General features: G+C 41.1%; 1 protein-coding gene across 1 annotated transcript; it reads left to right on the plus strand.

The window, feature by feature from the left end:
- The first annotated feature begins 1760 nt into the window (after window positions 1-1760).
- On the plus strand, window positions 1761-22251 carry LOC143411318 (potassium-transporting ATPase alpha chain 2-like). The gene is given in 20 exon segments (XM_076872039.1): window positions 1761-1877; window positions 2837-2950; window positions 3766-3900; window positions 4032-4149; window positions 4367-4635; window positions 5934-6132; window positions 6283-6392; window positions 7813-7947; window positions 12117-12309; window positions 14484-14659; window positions 15391-15527; window positions 17406-17556; window positions 18289-18457; window positions 18546-18700; window positions 20225-20348; window positions 20540-20685; window positions 21137-21270; window positions 21414-21515; window positions 21942-22033; window positions 22223-22251. Coding segments are annotated over 20 exon segments (2790 nt in total). The 5' UTR covers window positions 1761-1775.
- The last annotated feature ends 582 nt before the right edge of the window (window positions 22252-22833 follow it).

Genomic DNA, 22833 nt, shown 5'->3' on the forward strand with positions numbered 1-22833 from the left:
ATATCCCAATTCTTTTTTATTTTTAACTCTGTGGCAGGTTCTCACTAAATTGCTGAGGCTGACCTCAAAACTTGAGGTCCTCCTGCCTCAACCTCCTGAGTTATTAAAATTGTAATCACAGACATGTACCACCACACTTAGCCTTAACTACATTTTTGATATGCAGTTGGTGAAGTTTATGGATGCAAAGGCAAACTGTACTATCAGAAATGTCTCTGAAACAGCCCTGTGGAAATGTTCAATTATTGAGAATGATGAAGATTCTGAGATTCTGAAAAAGGAATTACAAACAGAGGGTGATGATATCAAGTTGGTGACTTGGAATTGAGTTATTCAAAAAATATTTGAGTTGCTAATACTGAAAAAGCATTAGACCCTAGAACACACTAAAAAAAAAAAAAGATTAAAGACCTTGCCTTTAATTAGTTCTCAACACAACTGTGGAGAAAAGATATATACTTCTTGGGGGAAAGGCTATGAAAGTGTAGGATTTCAGGGTAGTGTGCCTCTGCACACCCTTGGATGTCACACTTATCAGGGAAGGAACTGCTCACGTGGCCCTCAGAGTCAGGTAGTATTTATAACTATTATAATGAACCAGAACTTGCAACTTAAGAGTGATTATATACAAAAGTAGGAAAATAACAGTCTAAGGATAAAAACCTAGCTTATGTGATATATCTATGGAATGGATATTTTCTGGATGGTTATATTGTTTGGGGGCTGTTTTTTGTTTTTGTTTGATACCAGGAATTGGACCCAGGGGCACTGAACCATATCTCCAGCTCTTTTTAATTTTTATTTTGAGACAGGTTCTCACTAAGTTGCTAAGGGCCTAACTAAATTGCTAAAGCTGGCCTCAAACTTGTGATCCTCCTGCCCCAGAGTGGCTTGGGATTACAGGCTTGTGCCAACATGCCCTAGTAACTAGCTTCTTTATTTCAAATTCTCCTCAGCCAAATTACTCCCATCTCTGGCTAAATCTTTCAGAAATGAAATTCCTAAGCATAGCTTCATGTAGCAGCTCTGGAGCCAGTGACCTAGTTGAATCCTGGTGTCACTATTTATCGGTCAGGTGACCTTGGGAAGGTTACATATACTCTCTGTGCCTCAAATTCCATATCTGTGAATGAAGGTAATGATAGTACCTTCCTCAGAGGGTTATTCTAGAGAATAAATATATGGGGAGCACTGTTTGACTGATAATGATTATTAAATATTCTTTCAAAGAAGGCGGGTAGAGGAAATGGGGAGAGGTTACCCAAAGGGAACTAAGTTACAGTTAGATAGGAGTAAGGAGTTCTGGTGTACCATTGTATAGTGGGGTGACTATAGATAATGGTAATGTAATATATATTTCAAAAAGCCATGAGAGAAGATTTTGGAAGTTTTTACCATAAGAAAATGATAAATGAGATATATATGCTTAAACATTATATCATGTATATAGGTATCAAAATATCACATGGCACACCATTAGTAAAATAATAATAATTTTTTGGACAAGGTGGGGAGTTGAAAAGATGAGGCATCAGCTTCATCTGCTTTTCCCAACGCCTTCTTGGGCATGTTGACACCTAAACACAACCTGCAGATATAGAAAGCCCACCCTCTGAGGGAGGAGAAATGTCTAATTTCTGTGTTTTTGAATCTGTTTTTCTTGACTTTTTTAGGGTCTCTCCAGCATCAGAGCTGCTGAGCTTCTGGTTCGGGATGGACCCAATGTCCTCACCCCTCCCAAGCAGACTCCAGAGATTATCAAGTTTCTCAAGCAGATGGTGGGGGGCTTCTCCATCCTTCTGTGGATAGGAGCCATCCTGTGCTGGATTGCATATGGAATTCAGTATGCCAGTGATAATTCTGGATCCCTAGACAATGTAAGCCACCTTCCTGGTTTTGCTTAGCAACAGGGAGGAACATAGTCAGACCCATTAGGTACAAAGGGGACTAGAGGCAGGAATTCTCCCAGCTGTAAAACAATAGATATCTGAACTACTACTACTTCTTCTTTTCTTTCTTTCTTTCTTTTTTTTTTTTTTTTGTGTGTGTGTGCATGCACACATGTGGTGCTAGGGATTGAACCCAAGGCTACATGCATGCTTGGCAAGTGCTGTACCACTTAGCTACCCATGTAAGCTATAACTATCCCTGGATACCTGAGTTTTTCATATCTCAGAGGCAGCATGAGCATGAGTTTTAAAAGAGACAGAACACCCGAGTTTCTAAAGGAAAAACAAATCTTTATACCTATGAAATATTTTGGAGCTCTCTTTCCTCAAAGCTAATTTTGCCCTTTACAATGGGGACAGTTATGCCTACTAAGAACTGAGTGCCATCCCCTCAAAACTGAATCTTCTGATACCATGCTAAAGAAGAAAGCCAAACGTTGTATGAGGCCACTGATATGAAATGTCCAGATATGCATGTCCCTGGGGACGGGGGCATGTCAGTTGCCAGAACTAGTGATGGGAACCAGGTGTGATTATTGAAGGGTATAATGGACTACAAGTGTTTCCAATTTCAAATTTTAGAGGATTTTGGAATATCTGCATATACATAATGAGATGTCTTTGGGGTAGTGCCCAAGTGTAAACACAAAATTTGTTTCATGTTCATTTATATATTTACTTGGCCTGAAGGTAATTTTTTGCAATGTTTTTAGTGTGCCTATGTTGTGACTATGACCCATCCCATGAGGTTGAGTATGGAATTTATCACTTTGGTGTCTTTGTTGCTCAAAACTTTTAGATTTTGGAGCATTCCAGATTTTGGATTTTCAGATTAGGAATGTTCACCTGGTACCTGTTTCTCTTGACTGCTACCTCTTCTCATGCAGGTGTACTTGGGCTCTGTACTTGCTCTAGTTGTTATTTTAATGGGGATCTTTGCTTATTACCAAGAGGCCAAAAGTACCAACATCATGGCCAGCTTCAGTAAGATGATTCCCCAGGTGAGTAGCAACTACCCTCCTCTTGTGATTTCCAGGTGAATAGGTAGGCAGCCTTGGTCCTATCCTGTTTTCTGGGGCTTCTTGGTTGGGCTACCTCTCTCTCTGAACCCCAGTTCCTCACAGGGTTTTGACACTGTCAAGTGAAGAGAGATCCAAGAAATTAGTTTAGTCAAGGGAAAAGCAGAACAGTCATTGCACAACATCCTCTACACCATTTAGAACATTGTTCAGGGGGTTCCAGAATTTTCCTTCATTGGCAGCTAAGGAGATCCACCTGTGCATCTCTTGTGACTGCTTTCACTTTCAAAGCATGTTGCCCCAAAATGCTCTTATTCCTCCAGCAACCTATATTAGGTGTCCACAGCAGGGAAACCTGGCCTAGGCCCAGAGAATTGTCAAGTGAAGGAAAAAATCCTGGAGAAAAAAATGTTCCTGCTGTGCTAAAAAAAGCAGGATACCACCTCATTAAAGTCCTCCCCACTTCAGCAAGGTTATTAAACCTTTCAACTCAGTCTTCATCCTTGATGCCTTGCCAGGTGGCTCACCTTTGATCTACTTTCTTTCTGAGAGGCCCAGCTCCCACTTTGCCATGTCTGCCAAATAACTGCTTTTCCTGCTTTCAATAACAGAGCTCAATTTAAAAATAGTTTTTAGGATCTTCAGACCCTAGGTGACATAGTCTTCAGTTTCATCTGTGCATTCTGACAGTTAATGGATTCCATGCCCCTGTCCTGGGATTCAGTGAAATACAGAAAAAGGAGGAGGGCCAGCATCATCACAGGGTCTGAGATGTTTGTCGTGGTTTTCTTCTGCAGCAAGCTCTTGTTATCCGTGATTCAGAAAAAAAGATAATTCCTGCAGAGCAGCTGGTGGTGGGGGACATTGTGGAGATTAAAGGAGGAGACCAGATCCCTGCGGACATCAGGCTGCTGTCTTCTCAGGGGTGTAAGGTGAGCATCAGGGAACACCCACCTTGAAGCTCCTGCTCAGAGCTGACAGGTGTTCTGTTCTTTCCCAATCTTGGTAGAAGAGGCAGGAAACAAGGTGCCTAATTTTGAGTTCTTTTCAAAATTTCTTCTAGGTAGATAATTCGTCTCTCACTGGGGAATATGAGCCCCAGTCTCGTTCAACTGAGTTTACCCATGAAAACCCCCTGGAAACAAAGAACATAGGCTTCTATTCTACAACCTGTTTGGAAGGTAAGACCAGTGGTCTGACCTGTACCACTTCTCCTTCTCAGGCCTGATGTTTTTGTCTCTCCTGTCCCTTGGTATAAATATTTACCCAGAGGAAACATGGAAGTGAAGGTTCCAGAGGACCAATGTTGGCCTTTATAATATCATGTGCTGATTGCATAAGCCACCAGAGAGGGCTGTCGGTAGGACTCCTGGAGTAAAATGTCTACTTCCCCTATAGGCACAGCAACCGTCATGGTCATCAACACAGGTGACCGCACCATCATTGGTCGAATAGCCTCCTTGGCTTCAGGTGTTGGAAATGAGAAGACGCCCATTGCCATTGAGATCGAGCACTTTGTTCACATTGTGGCAGGCGTGGCCATCTCCATTGGCATCATTTTCTTCATCATCGCGGTGTCCATGAAGTACCGTGTCCTGGACTCCATCATCTTCCTCATTGGCATCATTGTGGCCAATGTTCCTGAGGGCCTCCTGGCCACTGTCACTGTGAGTCCATACTGTTAGGCAGCCTGTATTTCCATAGTGTTGGCACCTACCATTGCTGCTAGGGAGGCTCCTACCCACAAACTACAGCCCCCTTTCAACAACATATCCTCCCTACCAGGGACCACCATGGAACATTCTGAATAGACTGTTTCTTACAGGAACTGATTGAGACTACCACTTACAGGTTTTTCTAGACCCCTAAATGCCTTTCCCACATTTCTTTAAAACAACAACAACAAAAATCTTCCTTGGTAGTTTCCACAACCTAGGAATTGGACACATTCTCTCTTCCTTCCCTCAGGCAAAAAAAAAAAAAAAAAAAAAAAAATCCTCTATTTCTTTTCTGTAGAAGAATTCAGCCCTGTTCTTCTTGTCTCTCCCTGTGTTAAGGACCATCTCATTCAGTCCTCAGATAAAAGGCTTCTCCCAGTCTGTGTCTTGTAGGCCCACAGGGTCGGGGAGGAGGAATTCACACTCCCATTGTATAATTACAATGGCCTATGTTGTCCTGGCCAAACACAAGAGAAGATGTTTCAAGTCTCTTGTGACTCTAGGAGATAATAATTTGAAGAAAGTTAAAAAAAAAAACAAAAAAACTTTGAGATCTGGAGGTTTCAAAGGATCTTTAAAATAAGGAGCTTGTAAAATGTAACACTGGGGCTAGCACTGTAGTCAGTGGTAGCAATACTTGCCTAGTACGTGTGAAACCCTGGGTTCAATTCCCCACTACCTTAAAGAAAAAAAAAACACACAAATGTTTCTTAAGGTCCCAAAGCAACATGTGAGTCCTTGAGGACAACCTCTTTGGTCTATAATAGTCAAGGTCTCTCTTACCCATTCATGCTCATGAGTGACAGGGGCTAGGTGGCTAAAGTTTCCCCACTGCCCCTCACTCCATCCCCCAGTGCTGGGGATCAAATCTAGGGCCTCTGCCTGTTAGGTAAGTACTTTACCACTGAGCTATACCCCAGCCTTCCACATTCCACTTTGGAATTATACATGTTCCCAAACTGCAGCCATGCACTCTGTCTGTTATCTGTGGGCCCCCAGAAGCATTTTCTTCAAGGAATGAAGGGACAAGAATACTATCCCATATTTAATTTAAGAAAAAATATTGTGGCTTATAAGGCTTTTGGTAGCTTTTAAGTCACTAGACAAACCTTGCTGCATTGCCAACTATATCTTTGGTCTAAAAATTTTCCAGCTCTCTCCTAAAATCCCAATTACACCTAACTTCTGTGATTGAACCTGAATTCAAAATGATTATTCCCAAAGCCTCCTTTGCTCTTTCCTTTCAGGTTACCCTGTCACTAACAGCAAAATGGATGACCAAGAAGAACTGCCTGGTAAAGAACCTAGAGGCAGTAGAGACCCTCGGCTCTACCTCCATCATCTGCTCAGACAAGACCAGAACCCTGACCCAGAACAGGATGACTGTGGCCCATTTATGGTTCGACAACCAGATCTTCGTGGCTGACACAAGTGAAAACCAATCAAGTGAGTTTTCTAGGGGGTTTATTCAGACACAAATTCAGAGACTCAAGCAGAGGGGCTGGCTGAGTATAGCAGCTAGTCTCAAACAGGTTGTGACTTGGGCATGACAGGCCTAGCATTCACAGTGACCACTGGTCTTTCTCTGTGTTCCAGACCAAGCCTTTGACCAAAGCTCTGGAACATGGGCCTCCTTATCCAAAATAATAACATTGTGTAATCGAGCTGAGTTCAAACCAGGACAAGAAAGTGTCCCCATCATGAAGGTAAAGCTGCTACAGCTCTTGGTCTAAGCCAGTGCAAGGTCACTTTTTCTGTTCTCTTGGGCACTTGATATAATTTCTCTAGCTGTGTGAAGTTTGCACTAGTAAGAGCAGATCCCAACTCATAGACAGACATAAAGTTTTCTTCACTCTATCTAGTTATGAGAAATCACAGATGATCTCAGGATACTGGTTTAGGACCTTTTGAAAATTCTCTTATTCCAGAAAATGTATGTGTCTTGAAGTTGCTTTCCTAACTTTTTTACAAGCTAAGTGGAAATAAGCAAAGTTTTGTTTTGTTTTTATTATATAAATGCCATTCACTAAAGTTTAAAGTGTAATTGAATGGAAATAAAAGGATTGATCTTAATATATAGTCCTCTTGACTAGAATGTGGTGGCAAATGGAGTGCCAAGAATATTGGAATATTGGAATATAAAATAAACTCTGGGCACCATGGCACATGCCTGTAATCCCAGCAACTCAGGAGACTAAAGCAGGAGGATCACAAGTTTGAGAGCAGCCTTACAACTTAGTGAGACCCTATCTCAAAATTAAAAATGAAAGAGGCTGGGCATATAGCTCAGTGACAAAATGCCTCTAGATTCAATTCTCAATTCTGCAAATAAATAAAAAATAAAGTAAAATAAAACTCTTTTTTCCTCTTTCCCTTCTCCCCATCTTTCTCCCCCTCCTCATTCTCTTCTCCTTCTTCTCCTCCCTCTCCCTTTTCCTTCTCTCTAGCCTTCTTACTTCTTCCCTTCTTTATTTTCTCTTTTCCATCTCAGTGAGCCACTGACTCTGTTTTCCTGCCTTTTCCATTTGCCAACTTTTCTTCACTGATTATTCCACTTTCTTGTATTTTTGGTGTGTTTATCACAATACCTTGCATCTAAATAGCTGGACCAACCTCTTCATGGGCTTTGCTGATTCTAGTTAATTCCTTCCCATGTTGGTCATTTTCACATGCCTCTAATTTTCCTCAAATATTGAATGTATCATCACCTAACTTTGCTAAAAATCTTCCTGTGATTCCCTATTTTCTACTTCTTGAGTCTAGATTTCAGCTTGCCTTTCATGGACCTCCAAATCTTGCCACACCCTCTATGACCAACCGTACCTCCAACACTCACAATGCAACCTTCACTGTCCACTGTGGTATAGCTCAAATCCTCCAGTCCTCATAGAGCTCCCACTTATTTGAAATTTTCTAGTACTGGTAGGTGACAGCACTGTTTTACACTCTTACCATGGTCCAGATTCAGTTATTGATGGTCACATGATAGGCTTGTCTCTTCAGCTAGATGGTAAGCTTAGTCAGGAGACATGTTAGTTCATGTGCTAAAGGCATGTATTTTCATTAAACACAGACACATAAGAACCAGAGTATTTGCTGTAAATATTTATTTCTTTTGGTTCCCAGAAAGTCGTGATTGGAGATGCCTCGGAAACTGCTCTTTTGAAATTCTCAGAGGTCATTTTGGGTGATGTGATGGAAATTAGAAAAAGAAACCGCAAAGTAGCTGAAATCCCTTTTAACTCTACAAACAAATTTCAGGTGAGTTTTTCCTCACAACTGGCAATATTTGTTACCATTGCAACAACACTTCTACTTGCATGTATTCATTGGTTAACCCACAATTTGAATGATACCTGCTTTTAAAAATAGTCTTTGAGATTCAGGGTCAGAGCATCTGGTAAGCACAAGTCAATGTTTCTTTGTTAGCCTCCTTATTTCCCTGAAATAGAGAAAAACAGAAAGGCAAAGACATGATCAGGGTCTGCTGCTTCTGTAAATGATCCATCTATATTACAAATTGTGTGTGTGTGTGTGTGTATGTGTGTGTGTGTGTGTGTTTCAAACACACACCATTACCATCTTTTGCACAAAGGATACACACAAAGGATCAATGAGAGATGGAAAAAGTGGGTAAAACTAACACTTATTGCTTAACTAGTACCCTTACTAGATCCTATGTATCCTCAAGTTTTATAACCATGGATTCAATGAACCATGGATCAAAAACAATTGGGAACAAAAAAATTACACAGTCTATTTCTTGTCATTATTCCCAAAACAATAGCATGTACCAGCTGTTTACTTAACATGTATATTGTGTTAGGTAGTATAAGTCACCTAGAGTGCAGAGAATGGGCAGATGTGCATAGGTTTTATGCAAATACTAGATCTTCTTTTTTGGAGGGTATTAGGGATTGAACTCAGTAGCACTCAACCAATGAGTCACATCCCCAGCCCTATTTTGTATTTTCTAATTTAGAGACAAGGTCTCACTGAGTTGCTTAACACCTTACGTTTTGCTGAGGCTAGATGATCCTCCTGTCTCAGCCTACCAAGCTGCTGGGATTACGGGCGTCGGCCACCATGCCTGGCAAGATCATTTTATATGAAAGACTTGAGCATTTGTAATTTTGGTATCCCAGGGAGTACTGAAATTAATCCCTTAAAGATAAGTCTGACTCCAAAATCCATGCATTTTCTACTACACACAGGCTTTGCCCTAAGGAAAATAAGACTCCTCAGATGACTAGTCACATTGTTTTCTGGTTCTAGCCCATGGGCCATTGGTAGGTATTTTTTTTCTAACCACTGCTCAGGAAAAACTTGGCCATCCTTGTTTAATTGTTCTACATTACTCCAGGGATGGCCAATAATCAGCCATCTTCATCTTCCTGTTCAGACAAATGACTCTTTGTAGCCCAAGGTCCTGTTAAACATGAGAGAATCCCAACCTAAGATGGATGGATCAATACTTGGGCTTTATGTATACAGTGAAGATTCATATGAGGCTTAATGATGGGGATACAATCTTCTAAGAAATGTGTTGTTAGATGATTTCATCATTGTGCAATCATCATAGAGTATACCTACACAAACCTACTACACACCTAAGTTATATGGTAGAGCCTATTGTTCCTAGGCTACAAACCTGTAAAGCATGTTACCATGCTGAATACTGTAGGCAATCCCAACACATGTAAGTACTTGTGTATTTAAACATATCTGAATGGTAAAAATATTAGGCAGTAAGAAATTTTAGCTCCATTATAATCTAAGGGACCATTATGATATATGTATTCTCTCCCTGACTGAAACATCATTGTGTGGCACATTGTGTGGCATACCAAGTATGAATAGGATAACCATATGTTTGTAGAAATTTCTGATGATTATCTATCCACCTTTGTTTGGATGAAATTTAGGCTTGATGAAGAACTATTTGTGTCACAAACATCTTCTTTGTGGCTAGTAGCTAGTCATGGTTAGCTAACTAGACAACTAACAAAAATGTATATGATATTAAAGCCAGAAAATTATCTCTTATTTGAAACTTAAGTGAAAATAGAAGGAGTAATGATCATAAGATAACAGCAGTACTAGTAGCTAGTTTGTGCTAATTTCTACATGTATTCAATCATTCATTTTCATAATGACTTTACAAGGTAAGTAGAGGATGAGTAAATTAAGGTATAAAGGATTGGAATATAGCTAGAGAGGGCCAGAGTCAAGATTTCAAGCGGGCTAGGTAGTCCATCCTGGAAAAGTCAAGGATAGATGATCTTTTAAGGAGAAATAAGATTCAGAATGTTCCTGAGGTGCCATCTGCCACGGCAGAGGCATTTTCTGCCATGAGAAATGAGAGTAGGTTCCATGAGGCCTCACGTATAATACATTGGAGTAGAAAGTGAAGCTGGGACCAGAAAGGGGTAAGAGGGCCTATGTGAGCTCCCACAGTAAAGGTCCGCCCAGGTCAATATTGGGGGCCATTAGTGCAACACTGTATACAGTGGCATTGTGGCATTAGAGTTCTATATGTATCATTCAATGGAAGCAAAGAAAGTGGAAAATCTGTATCTTATTGATCTTGGAATAGCCATACTCCAAACAGACTGTCTATGAGAATTTTTTTTTAAATCATCATCTCTTACTAAGTTGCTTAGGGCCTTACTAAGTTTCTTTGCTGAGGCTGGCCATGATCCTGTGACTCTCCTGCCTCAACCTCCTAGGTTGCTGGGATTACACCACACCCTACTCCATGAGGATATTGTTTAGGGCACATTGAAAAATTAAGAAAATGCTTCATAGTTTTCTATAAAGATGAATGCATGTAATTGAAAAGATTACTCTTTACATCCTCCATGATTCAGGACAGGTACTCTAGAACCTGCTAGCCTGGGTTTAAATGCCAGCCCAGTACCTACTCATGTGTGAACTTGAGCATATCATTGAACCTTCTCTGAACCTCAGTTTCCACCTTCACACATGGTGATAAAAATAGTGCTCAGGGCCTTAGGGTTTTTTGTTAGTTTGCTTGCAGTGTTAAGGTTTGAACCTGGGGCTTCATGCATGCTAAGCAGATGCTCTGCCAGTGAACTATAACACCCGCCCTGCCACATCTTTTGGGAAATGACAGTAATAATAGTTGGGAGTATTTTTTGGTTTGAGTTGGGTTGGGTTGGGTTTTGGTTGGTTGGTTGCTGTTGCTGTTGCTTCTGTTTTAATGTCTTTACTTGACCACAAGGAAAAATAATAATTTTTAAAAGCTGGCAACCTATTTGCCTTCTATCATTTCTTTTTCCAATTGAACTCATCTTTAATATCTCTGAGGCCAAGATCTACTGGTGTGGAATCAACTCTTAAACTCAAAATCGTAGCATTTTTCTTTGTATTTTCTACCAAAGACTGCAAATTTCAAAAGCTACCTGGGGCTTGGGGAGCAGAGTTTCCTGAGGCCAACTACAGTGGCACACACCTATAATTCCAGCAACTCAGGAGGATATGGCAGAAGGATCACAAGTTCCAGGCCAGCCTCAGCAATTTAGCAAGGCCTTAACCCTGTCTTAATATAAAACATAAAAAGAGATGGGGATGACCCCGGGGGTAATGAGACACACCTGTAATCCCAGCAACTTGGAAAGCTAAGGTAGGAGGATCACAAGTTCAAGGCCAGCTTCAGCAATTTAGAGAAGTCCTAAGAAATTTAAGAGAAATCCTGTCTCAAAATACAAAATAAAAAGGGTTGGGGTTGTAGCTCAGTGGTAAAGTGCACCTGGGCTCAATCCCTGGTATCAAAAATAAAAAAGGGGCTGAGGATATATAGCTCAGTGGTAAAGTACCCCTGGGTTTAATCCCTGGTACCAAAAGTGGAGGTGCTAGGGATGAAGTTCAGTGATAAAGTACCTCTGGGTTCAATCCCCAGTACCAAAAAAAAAATCCTGCTGCTCTCAGAGCTCAGGTCTGAAAGATACTTATCTGCTCACCAGAGGCTGGGAAAGATGGTAAGACACAGAGACTCTGAACTTCAGACTCTCAAGAGCTCCCTGGGAGAGCTTGTTCCAGAAGGAGAGCTACATATGGCCTCCTTAATGCAGTCAGTGTCTGCCTGAAAGACAAGCTTCACTTAGTTTGGAATCCAACTCACTGTGCCCCTCTGAGCCAGGGTCAAGTCTAGGATTCTGCATATTAATTGAACACAAAAATAAAAAGGATAGGATATGCCTAGGGATGTCATCATTCCTCTCCCTCCTTTATACTTTAAAGACACATGGAAAGAAAGGAGTGTGTTTCCCCTTCTTGTCCTATTATTAGTTGGAAGAGCTATGGTAAAGATGCTTTATCTAACATGACCATGGTAAAGATGCTTTATCTATCAAAAATCAGAAGAGCCATGGTAAAGATGCTTTATCTATCAATTCATGACCTCCCAGCTCTCCATACATGAGACAGAGGACCCCAACGACAAGCGCTTCCTCATGGTGATGAAAGGGGCTCCAGAGAGGATATTGGAGAAGTGCAGCACGATAATGATCAATGGTCAGGAGCAGCCACTGGACAAAAGCACTGCTGCGGAATTCCATACAGCCTACATGGAGCTGGGTGGGCTGGGCGAGCGTGTGTTGGGTGAGTACAGGCCACAGGACCCCTGTCCATCTCCCAGGAGGTATGGAATAGGTGGCCTCATGAGCTAACAGTAGTGTGGTATCACATGGGTCATATAGTCATATAAAGAAGGACACAAAAGGCTAGGGCTATACCTCAGTGGCAGAGCACATTTGTGAAACACTGTCTCTCATGTTTGATCTCCAGCACTGCAAAAAATATACACATATATGATAAACAGGATGTAACATATAAAAATGTGATGACACCAAGGAGAATGGAGTCACTTGTAGACAAACAAAATCAAAGACTTTATGGAAAGAGTCACATTCCAAAACTGGGCCTTGAATGGTGGTATTCAGAGAGGTGGGGGAGAGTATCCATGTAGAAGAAACAACAAAGGCCAAGCAGAGGTAGAAAGGGATAGGATTTATGCATGCAGGATGAAGCTACCCAGTTCCTACAGACCTGCAGGGTAAATGAGATGGCGCAGGTATGTGAAGAAGGGCTGGAAAATAGATTGGAGATCAGGATATGGAGCCCTTGAATATGTTGCAAAGAATTGGGGTTTCATCCTGTAATTAGTAAAGAACACCCTAGTCTTGAAGCAAGGGGGAGCTGGTTAGAGTTAACAGTACTTCTTAAGGATAATCTTTGGTGGTAGTAAGGAGACCTAAACCTCAGCAGGAGGTGATTGTACTCATTCAGGTAAAGGGGGTGGGAATTTGATGCAAGGCTACAGGAATGCAAAGGAGAGGTCAGGTGCCAGAGCCTTCCTGGAGGCAGAGTGGTTAAGATTTAGTAACAGATTAGACAAGAATACTGACAAAAAATGATTTAGCCTTCCATTTCGCAAGTAGGAATAAAGTAATGTCAGTAACTGAGATAGGGCATGTTAGTGGTGGAAGGAACCTTAAAAGTAGAGCCACTGTGGTAAATGAAGGGGTTTCATGGGAGACAATGTGGTTCATTGTCAGAATCATGGATTGACCAAATGGCACCTCCTGTTCAGAACCACATAATGATGAATTCAAGGAAACAGAAGCTCACAGTTGAAGGATAAAGCTCATTAATCACAGGAAAATGCTTACCAATAGATATGGAATCCATGAAATGTGTTTCTAAAAGGTATATGAGTTTGTAAAGCAGATAAAATCTACAAATGAGCTGTTAGTGATTTAAGTATGCCCTAAGTAACCCACAGCACCAAGTAATCTTTTCAACACAGGGTTAGTCCCTGTCTGATAGAGTCACTCCGAGATCCTCATGTTTGACCACTCAAAGTCTGGTTTACTGAAGTGTGTAAAGCAGCGGGCCATGCTGAGAACTAATTTGGTGTAAAAGCCAAGGAGAGGGTCACCCAAACTGGGAGGTCCCACCAGATATAGGAATGCCTTTATACCCCAATCCGAGACAGGCTAATGCCTAGGAGACAAGGATGGGTCTACCCAATTCCTAATGGTTTTTCTCTTGTACTGTGTGTGTGTGTGTGTGTGTGTGTGTGTGTGTGTGTCTGTGCTGGTGGTGCTGAGATTGAACGTGGGGCCTCACACATGCTAAGCAGGCACTCTGCCACTGAGCTGTACCCTAGCCCTCTTGTACTTATTTTAATGAAGGACTACACTTCTTAACATTCCCCAGACACCCTGAGTTCTTTCCTCATTTTGAGCAGTAGCATGTGTTGGTTTCTCTATAAAAAAAATGGCCTTCCAACCCCTGGGAAACCTCTCCTGACTCTCTAGATATCTGAAGTGTTGCTCTACTCTGCAATCCATAGCATGTCTCTTGATGATTTGTCTCTTTAGTGCTCTGTTGGCCCACTAAATGGAGACATCAGAATAAAATGCTATCCATTTTATTTGTCTTGGTCTTTATATCTCTAGAACATAGCATAGAACCAATTGAGCACACACTAAATTATTTTTGGATGAAATGTGTCTTTCCTAAAGAAAACATATATTATGGAATTGAAGGATTTAAACGATTCTGGTATATGACTACTTTATTGGTAAAGTAGTCAAGGATTGAGAATGTATCAACATGTTTGCCCTTTCCTTTTATTGTTTTTGTTTGTTTTTTTGGTGCTGAGAATTTAACCCACACACTCTACCACTGAGCTACACGCCCCCAGGCCTCCTTTCCTTTTGTCATTCCTTATCCAGTTTCATTGACTTCCAAATTCATGTCCATTCCAGGTTTCTGTCATCTCTACCTGCCAGCAGACTAGTTTCCAGAGACTTACTCATTTGATACAGACACCATTAACTTTCCTACCTCCAACCTCTGTTTTGTGGGGCTCTTGTCGATGATAGATCCTCCTCGGTCTACTGTGCCAGACGCAGTTACCAAATGCCGGAGTGCAGGGATCAAGGTGGGAGTTATTTTCCTGATTCAAAAAGCCCTCCATTTATGTTGCAACACTTTATCAGAATATTGTTGTAGGATATGGTCAGTATTTAGGTCTACTCAAGTAAATGTCATAATCCCCCCTTTTTGAGTCCCTGTCTTTACTGTGTTCAGATTTCAGTAACTGTCTCATAAAAGCAAAATTATTGTATCTATGTGGAATGAACCACCACAGAAACTATGGCAAGAAGAATCTCCCAGTGCCATGAATTAGCCATGTCTTACCCTAGACCATGATAGATAATAAAAGATTTTACTAGTCTTGAGGTTTAGCCTCCATAATCCATTTATTGTCATGATATTTAAGTCAAAATATGAATTCTATTACCATATTACCATATTAGTATCAAGACTGCTGGAAGCTGCTCAGGGTTGTCTCAAATAGACATCTATAGGCCTCCTCACAAATACAGTGACATGGAAGTAGAAGAGTGTCCTCCAATGTCAGAGGAAGAAATCTAAGAAGCCCAGGAGCAAAGGTAGACTCAATGGGATCAGTGTGTCCTTCATAGTACTTGTGTCTTAGATCAAAATTGTCCATAGGGAAAACAATAGCTATAGGGAAAACAATAGCTATTGCTAACAATATTCTACCTAGTCCTGGCAGAGATGGTATGGAATGGTATGGAACCATTGTCCCTACTTTGGCCAGCCAAATTCCTCATTATCCACAAGTCATTGTTATCTGTGTTCTAGGTTATTATGGTTACAGGTGATCATCCCATCACAGCCAAAGCTATTGCCAAGAGTGTAGGGATTATTTCAGCCAACAGTGAAACAGTGGAAGACATTGCAAAACGCCTCAACATTGCTGTGGAGCAAGTTGACAAACGGTAAGCACAGGACCAATATCACAAGTTCTTACCCATGGGGTCTTTTTTGATTCTGGAGCAGATCACCTTTTTGCCAAACACTATCTCAGGGTAATGCTGGGCTGATTTGATCTATAATTCACATATTCATTCATTCATTTCAATTTTTATTATGTATCTGTGCCAGGCACTCTATTGATACCATGAAAATGAACCTTTATGTATTCTTTGTCTGAAATTTCAAAATTCAATGAAGTATAGCATGGGTAGCTTAACAACAGGAAAAAGTTCTAAGAAATGCAGTTTTATCATTGTATAAACCTCAGAGTATACTTGAGTTCAGGAGTTCAAGACTAGTCTGGGCAACATAGCAAGACCTCATCTCAAAAAATTAAAATTATAGGATTATACATTTTCATACAAATTGCCACACTGAACAGCATAGTGAAGTGAATACTTTTGTGAATGTTTTATTTTATCCCCCTCTTTACCTCTGACTTTATGAAGATATAATAATATAGTCTGGCAGCTGTAAAAGGGCAAGAAAACATTATTTCCTTTCCACTTTACCTTATTTTTTATAAGCAATTATGTAGACTTGTGGTTTGAGTCAAGTGCTAAAATTGCAGTATTTAGTACCAAGAGGGGAAAAACAAAATTTGAAAAACTAAAATTTACATAAACTTAAAGAAAAAAGGCAGATTTGAGATTTGAAGGCTAAAATGTGGAGTTTTAGCCAAGGGAAACTGAGGTGAGAGATGCCTATTCCTACAAGGAAGATCTGTGCAGTCCTTGGGGCAGTGGAGGTATGGGGTCTCCATTTGGTAGGCTGAGGAGGAGAGCCCAGAGGTGGTAAAATTCAACCGCACAGGCCCACACACTGGCCTTCCTGACAATCCAATTTAAGAATTCTGGAGTCTGACAGGAGCATGGTAGAAAATTCATGAAGAGTTTAACTAAGGAATGATACAGTCAGATATTTATAATCAAGAATCCCTAAAGTCAGATGCATAGGCACAGGCCTATAACCCCAGAGACTCAGGAGGCTGAGGCAAGAGAATCACAAGTTGGAGGCCAGCCTCAGCAACTTGGTAAGACTCAGTTTCAAAATAAAAAATTTTTAAATCCCTGTTATAATATCTAGTTGGGGTTACAGGCTTATGTCACCATGCCCTGAAGAACCTTATTTGTATAGTCAGCAGACAATAATTTTGCTCAAAGAAGACTTCCTGGGGCTGGGAATGTGGCTCAACTGGTAGCGCACCCGCCTGGCATTCGCGAGGCACTGGGTTCGATCCTCAACACCACATAAAAATAAAAATAAAGACATTGTGTCCACCTAAAAATAAAAAATACTTCCTCCTACAGAGCACATTGCACACAGTAGCCTTCTATAAACCTGAAATAACAGCAAAGAATTATTACCTATGTGTATTGATACAAGAGAATTTCAGGACCCATTTTTTATTTTTATTTTATTAATTTATTTATTTATTGTGGAGTTAGGAACTAAACCCAGGGCCTCATTCAGTATAAGGAAGAACTCCACCACTGAGCTAAATACCCCGCCCTGAACAGGCAGATTTTTGACTTTCCTTTTCCTTGCCCCCCCACCCCATGAAGCATCACTTCCTATCCATTCCTGCAAAGAAAAGGCTACTTGGCATTTGATTCCTAGGATACCAGGAAATGGCCTTATTTTTTAGCCTCAGTTTACTATTTTGAAATGAAGACCAAAGTGTCCCTAGTACCTATCATCAGTAAGACCTCACTAGACATCAAGTGTCAAAGATGTTATATTCTATGTGATGACATTAAAGAAGCTTACTGTTGCCCATAACAGTGTTTCAACCTAAGATCTGGCTTTGTGCCTCACTTACTTTCTTCTGGCCCTTGTAGGGATGCTAAAGCTGCTGTGGTGACTGGCATGGAGCTGAAGGATATGAGCCCAGAACAGCTGGATGAGCTCTTAGCCAACTACCCAGAAATTGTCTTTGCCCGAACATCCCCTCAACAGAAGCTGATCATTGTGGAGGGTTGTCAGAGGCAGGTGGGTGGATGACTGATCAAACCCATCCTGTCCATGGGCAAATGCAGAGCAGAGATCAGGTGGGCTGACACCCTGTCCTCTTTTGAAACCCTGGCATGGCCACATATTCTCCGTCTCTCTGCATTTTATCATGAGTACCTGGGGTTTCTGACAGCCAGGCATTTGCACTGTTGGTAGGTGTGGATGTAGAAAATTTAGAAGTGTAAAAATATAACACAAAATATGTGAAGGCATAAGATATCCCTGGGGATTTTTGAGGACTTTTTTTCATTTGCACCTATATACTTCCCATATACTTTAAATCTTTAGATTTCTTCAAATACCTAAATACAATGTAAGTGCTATGAAAATAGTTTTATACCATATTGTTTAGGGAACCATGACAAGAAAATATTCCATGCATGTTCTGTTTCCAATATTTTCTATTCTCAGTTGGTTGAATCTGCAGATATGGAACCCACCAGTATGGTGGGCCAACTATGCAAGACACCTCTGTTTACTTGTCACACTCATTGGTTTTGTTTGGTTTTGTTTTTTCATGTAAACACACCTTGTTTGGAGCTCCTTGATCTTGTTTCTGAGATTTCCCATCTTTATTTTTCTTCCCAATAGGCCCTTCATTTGAGCTCTAGTAGTCCTTACAACTCAAATTGAAAGGCAGGCCATGTTTTTCTTGTTCATCCTATGACCCTTAGACCTACTTTGTCTCATTTTTCCACTGGGTACCCATAGGATGCAGTTGTTGCTGTGACAGGAGATGGAGTAAATGATTCTCCAGCTCTAAAGAAAGCAGACATTGGGATTGCCATGGGGATAGCAGGTTCCGATGCTGCCAAAAATGCAGCTGACATGGTCTTGCTGGATGACAACTTTGCATCTATAGTCACAGGAGTGGAGGAAGGTGAGTGAGAGTCTCGGGGTGTCTTCCCAAGGACTGGAGTTGCCTGGGGGACTAGAAGCAAGTCCTATAATGAGACATCTTTGTCTAGGCCGCCTGATCTTTGACAACCTAAAGAAGACTATTGCATATTCCCTGACCAAGAACATTGCTGAACTTTGCCCCTTTTTGATCTACATCATTGTTGGGCTCCCTCTTCCCATTGGCACCATCACCATCCTGTTCATTGACCTGGGCACAGACATTGTAAGTGGCGCTTAAAGGAATAGAGTCTGATAACCGCCCCAGGGGATATAAAGTTCAGGGTTGTTTCTTTCAAGGGCCATGAGATAGACAATAATAGTTAGTGCTCTTAAACTTCCCTGAAATGGGTTCTGAAGTTCTGCATTGCTAACAAGCTCTCAGGTGACATCAGTTCTGCTAGTCCACAGACCACACTCCAAAGCAAGAGACTTAGGACATTTGTCAAGTGTTTGGAAATTGAAACCACTTCACTCTGGGGATGTAACTTAGTGGTAGAGTGCTTGCCTAGCATGCACAAGGCTCTGTATTCAACCCCAGCCAAAATAAATAAATAAATACCACTTTACTCCATGTAGAACTTTTCAAGAAAAGAGTCTTGGGATTAGGGATGTAGCTTAGTGGTAGAGCACCTCTCACCAAAAAAGACATGAGTCTTGACCCTCCAAAAAATTATGCCATTGATCAGATCCAGTCCATGACCCTCCTTATTTAGGCAAGGTAAAATAACCACCCAAGTAAATAGTTCCTGTCTTTGTTAGTTAAAGGGCTTCCATATCAGATTCTTTATCTATACACACAGTACAAAGGAACAATTATTAAGACTTATAAAGCTTTATCCAACAATACTGCCACCTAAATCTTCCCATCTTCCAGTATGTATCCATTTAAACAAAGCTTTGTGAAAGTCCCCTATGTGAGTCTGACTTACTCAGGACAAGAAGAAACAGCAACAGAGAAAAAGCTAGATGCACAACACAAAATAGGCCTGTAAATTGCCTCCTTCCCCATCTCATTCTATATAGTACTCAAGTATAATACCTGCATCTCAGAGAAACTAGAGATGTCTTTACCTTTGGGGGTAGTCAGGGTCCCCCCAATAGATAGATCATTTTCCAAGCCCTTTAAGTTTGCTCATTTTTCTCTACTGCAGTGGTTCTCCAAGTGTAATACTTGTTAGAAATGCAAATTCTCTGACCCAAGACTTGACTTCCTAAATCAAGAAGTCTAGAGATGGTGTCCAAGAATCTGTCTTTTAACTGGCCCACTGTGGTGGGACCTATGAGAGGACCAATATTCTAGCATATTGCTTTGGGATCTAGCTACACACCAAAGGGGGAAAGGTGGTACAGGAAATTGTCCCTGGAGAGGAAAAGTAGTTTATGATTTATAATAATCATTGTTTAGAACTAATTATAATATTTAACAATGATTATTATTTAGAATTATTATGTAGAACTACTTATAATATTAAACAATGATTATTTTTTATAATAATCATTGTTTAGAACACATTATGTAATGGTGAAAAATAGAATGATTTTTTAAAGCCAGCTCTTCTTAAAACCATACAGTCTGAATTCCAACTGTTGCCTCTATTGCCTGCACCCTGAATGGACTAGTTCCACATCCCACCACCACTATCTAGCAGACCCCTACCTTTGCTAGGCCATGGCTATTACCATCAGTTTATGGGTAGACAGAGCATTCATTCCAGTATTAAGTTTCCTGGGCCCTCTCCCCCTTTAGATCCCCTCCATTGCCTTGGCCTATGAGAAACCTGAAAGTGACATTATGAACAGGAAGCCTCGCCACAAGAAGAAAGACAGATTGGTAAACGAGCAACTTGCCATCTACTCTTACCTGCACATTGGTATGATGAGGGAATTTCCTCCTTGTCACACAGGGCCCTCCCTAGAGAATTCATTTGAGTCCTAGGCACAGGCAGAATGTCTTTTTTTCCTTTGGGGTGGGGTTGGATGGCAAGAGAGGCTGAGAGGAGTCCCAGGACAAACAGGGTAATTCTCTGAGGTCATCATATGTCTGTATCTCTTACTCCTTCAGGTCTCATGCAAGCCCTGGGAGCTTTCCTTGTATATTTCACTGTCTATGCACAAGCAGGCTTTTGGCCCACCTCTCTCATTAACCTACGGGTAGAATGGGAAAAAGATGATATGAATGACTTAGAAGACAGCTATGGACAGGAATGGGTAAGTTGAGAGCTCTGCCATCAACACTTAGTTATTACCTCCTTCCATACCCTTCCTGAACCAAGATAGAACCTCTATTTTCCCAAACAGCCTTGAAACAAATTCTAGAAGCTGCTTAGTTAATAATGTTGGTGGTTCCTCACTGACACTGGTTTAGCCATTGCTGAGACTTAGCCACATTTCTCGAACTAAACCAAAAGTTCACTTTTTTAGTTATCTTTGTCAATGGTGCACAAGTACAACCAGTCCAACAGTTGGGCCAAATAAGTTTCTATCTTTTTCTATTCACCTGATTCAAGGAAAAAGATATTTCTTTCCAAACACAAGGAGGTAGTTCACCCTCAATCTGGCTGAGTTTGGGGAAGGAGTCAAGCTTTATAGAAGGGCAGTGGACTCCCCCTAAAATTCCCCCTCAAGGTCTCACATCTCATCTTTCTCTGCCCATTGACAGACAAGGTACCAGAGGAAATACTTAGAGTGGACAGGCTACACAGCCTTCTTTGTTGGCATCATGATCCAGCAAATAGCAGATCTGATCATCAGGAAAACTCGGAGAAATTCTATCTTCCAACAGGGGCTCTTCAGGTACTTCCTATCCCTGACCTCATATATAACCCACCTATGGCCATACTGTAATGCACAGGTGCTGACTCCAGTGGCATGGTCTGCTGGTACATGATCATGGAGCCACTGGAATTCAGAATCCATTGCTTTTGTGTGTGTTGCAGAAATAAAGTCATCTGGGTGGGAATCGCCTCACAGATAATCATCGCACTGATCCTCTCCTATGGCCTTGGGAGCATTACAGCCCCGAGTTTTACTATGCTTAGGTGAGTTTGGCTTTAACAGCATAGAGCAAAGAGCCAGTCCCTGTTCTAAGTTGTTCTAAACAAACACTAGGATTCTCACCAGCTCTTCCCAACAAAGTCTTTCCAAAGAAGTCAAACTGATTCCATGCTCTAAGAGCCCAGCCCTTGACCTACCTATTTTCCAAAAGAAGAAATGGGTTTTTCAGGCCTCACTAAGCCATCTCCACCCTCATCCAACAGATTGTGTCAAAGGCAGATGTTGCTTTTAGCAGTCATAGTAAAGGTTAAATAAGGAGTTTTCCAGGTCTATGTTGTATGATTCAATGGATTAGTAATTCTTTTTAGAAAGGTAAGGAAAATGAAGATGAAGCTGCCCTACTCATTGGCCAGGGACTGGACTATCCCTTTGAATAAACTAGGGCTCATCTTCCTCCTCTCTGTTTTCAGGCCTCAGTATTGGTTCGTGGCTATACCACATGCCATCTTGATTTGGGTGTATGATGAAGTGCGAAAACTCTTCATCAGGCTCTACCCTGGAAGTGAGTAATGATGTGGTTTTCTCTCTCTCTCTCTCTCTCTCGTGCTGGGGATTGAATCCAGAGCCTCATGCACGCTAGCAAGCTCCCTACCATTAAGCTATACCTCTGGCCCAGCAATATGATTTTTTAACCTCTGTACCTCTTTCCACAGGCTTTCCATTTATTTATTTATTTTTTCTACCTCTACAGGCTGGTGGGATAAGAACATGTACTATTAAGACCACATCACTCTCCAAGTTTCCCAGTAGCATATTGGGAATATTCTTCATCTTCTGGCTACTTACTGGGAGATCTCTTGCAGTACAGACATCATCAAATCTCAAGAGAGACTTTCATATAGAAAACTATATGAAACATACTCATGTTTTGTACTTTAAATCTGATTCAACTGTTTATATAGAATTTTCATCTCTATCTCAATCTCCTTAATTTAAAATATGTGAACTTTTAGGTAGTGGTATAAGGAAAAACATGTTTATATGTATATAAAGTTCACTTTGTTAAATAGTCTAGTGTAACCTGGTATCTGCTGGGGTCTGCCTTAAACCAGGATAAGATTATTCAAACCTCACTCACTCACCCTATAAAGGCACAATGACACCCACCTCCCGAGATTTCTGTGAATCCTACCAAGAACATATGCTCACGGTCACCATGCTCACAAAAGGCTAACTTAGCTGAATGTTTGTGGGAGGTCAAAGTGGTAGCAGGCATACATCACAGCAGCACAGATGACCTCAGTTTTGACTCTGAGATCTCCTTCAGTTTGTGACAGTTTCCCTGGCCTTGTCACCCTATCC

Source organism: Callospermophilus lateralis, chromosome 12 (assembly GCF_048772815.1).
Source record: "Callospermophilus lateralis isolate mCalLat2 chromosome 12, mCalLat2.hap1, whole genome shotgun sequence".
NCBI classification, from domain to species: domain Eukaryota; kingdom Metazoa; phylum Chordata; class Mammalia; order Rodentia; family Sciuridae; genus Callospermophilus; species Callospermophilus lateralis.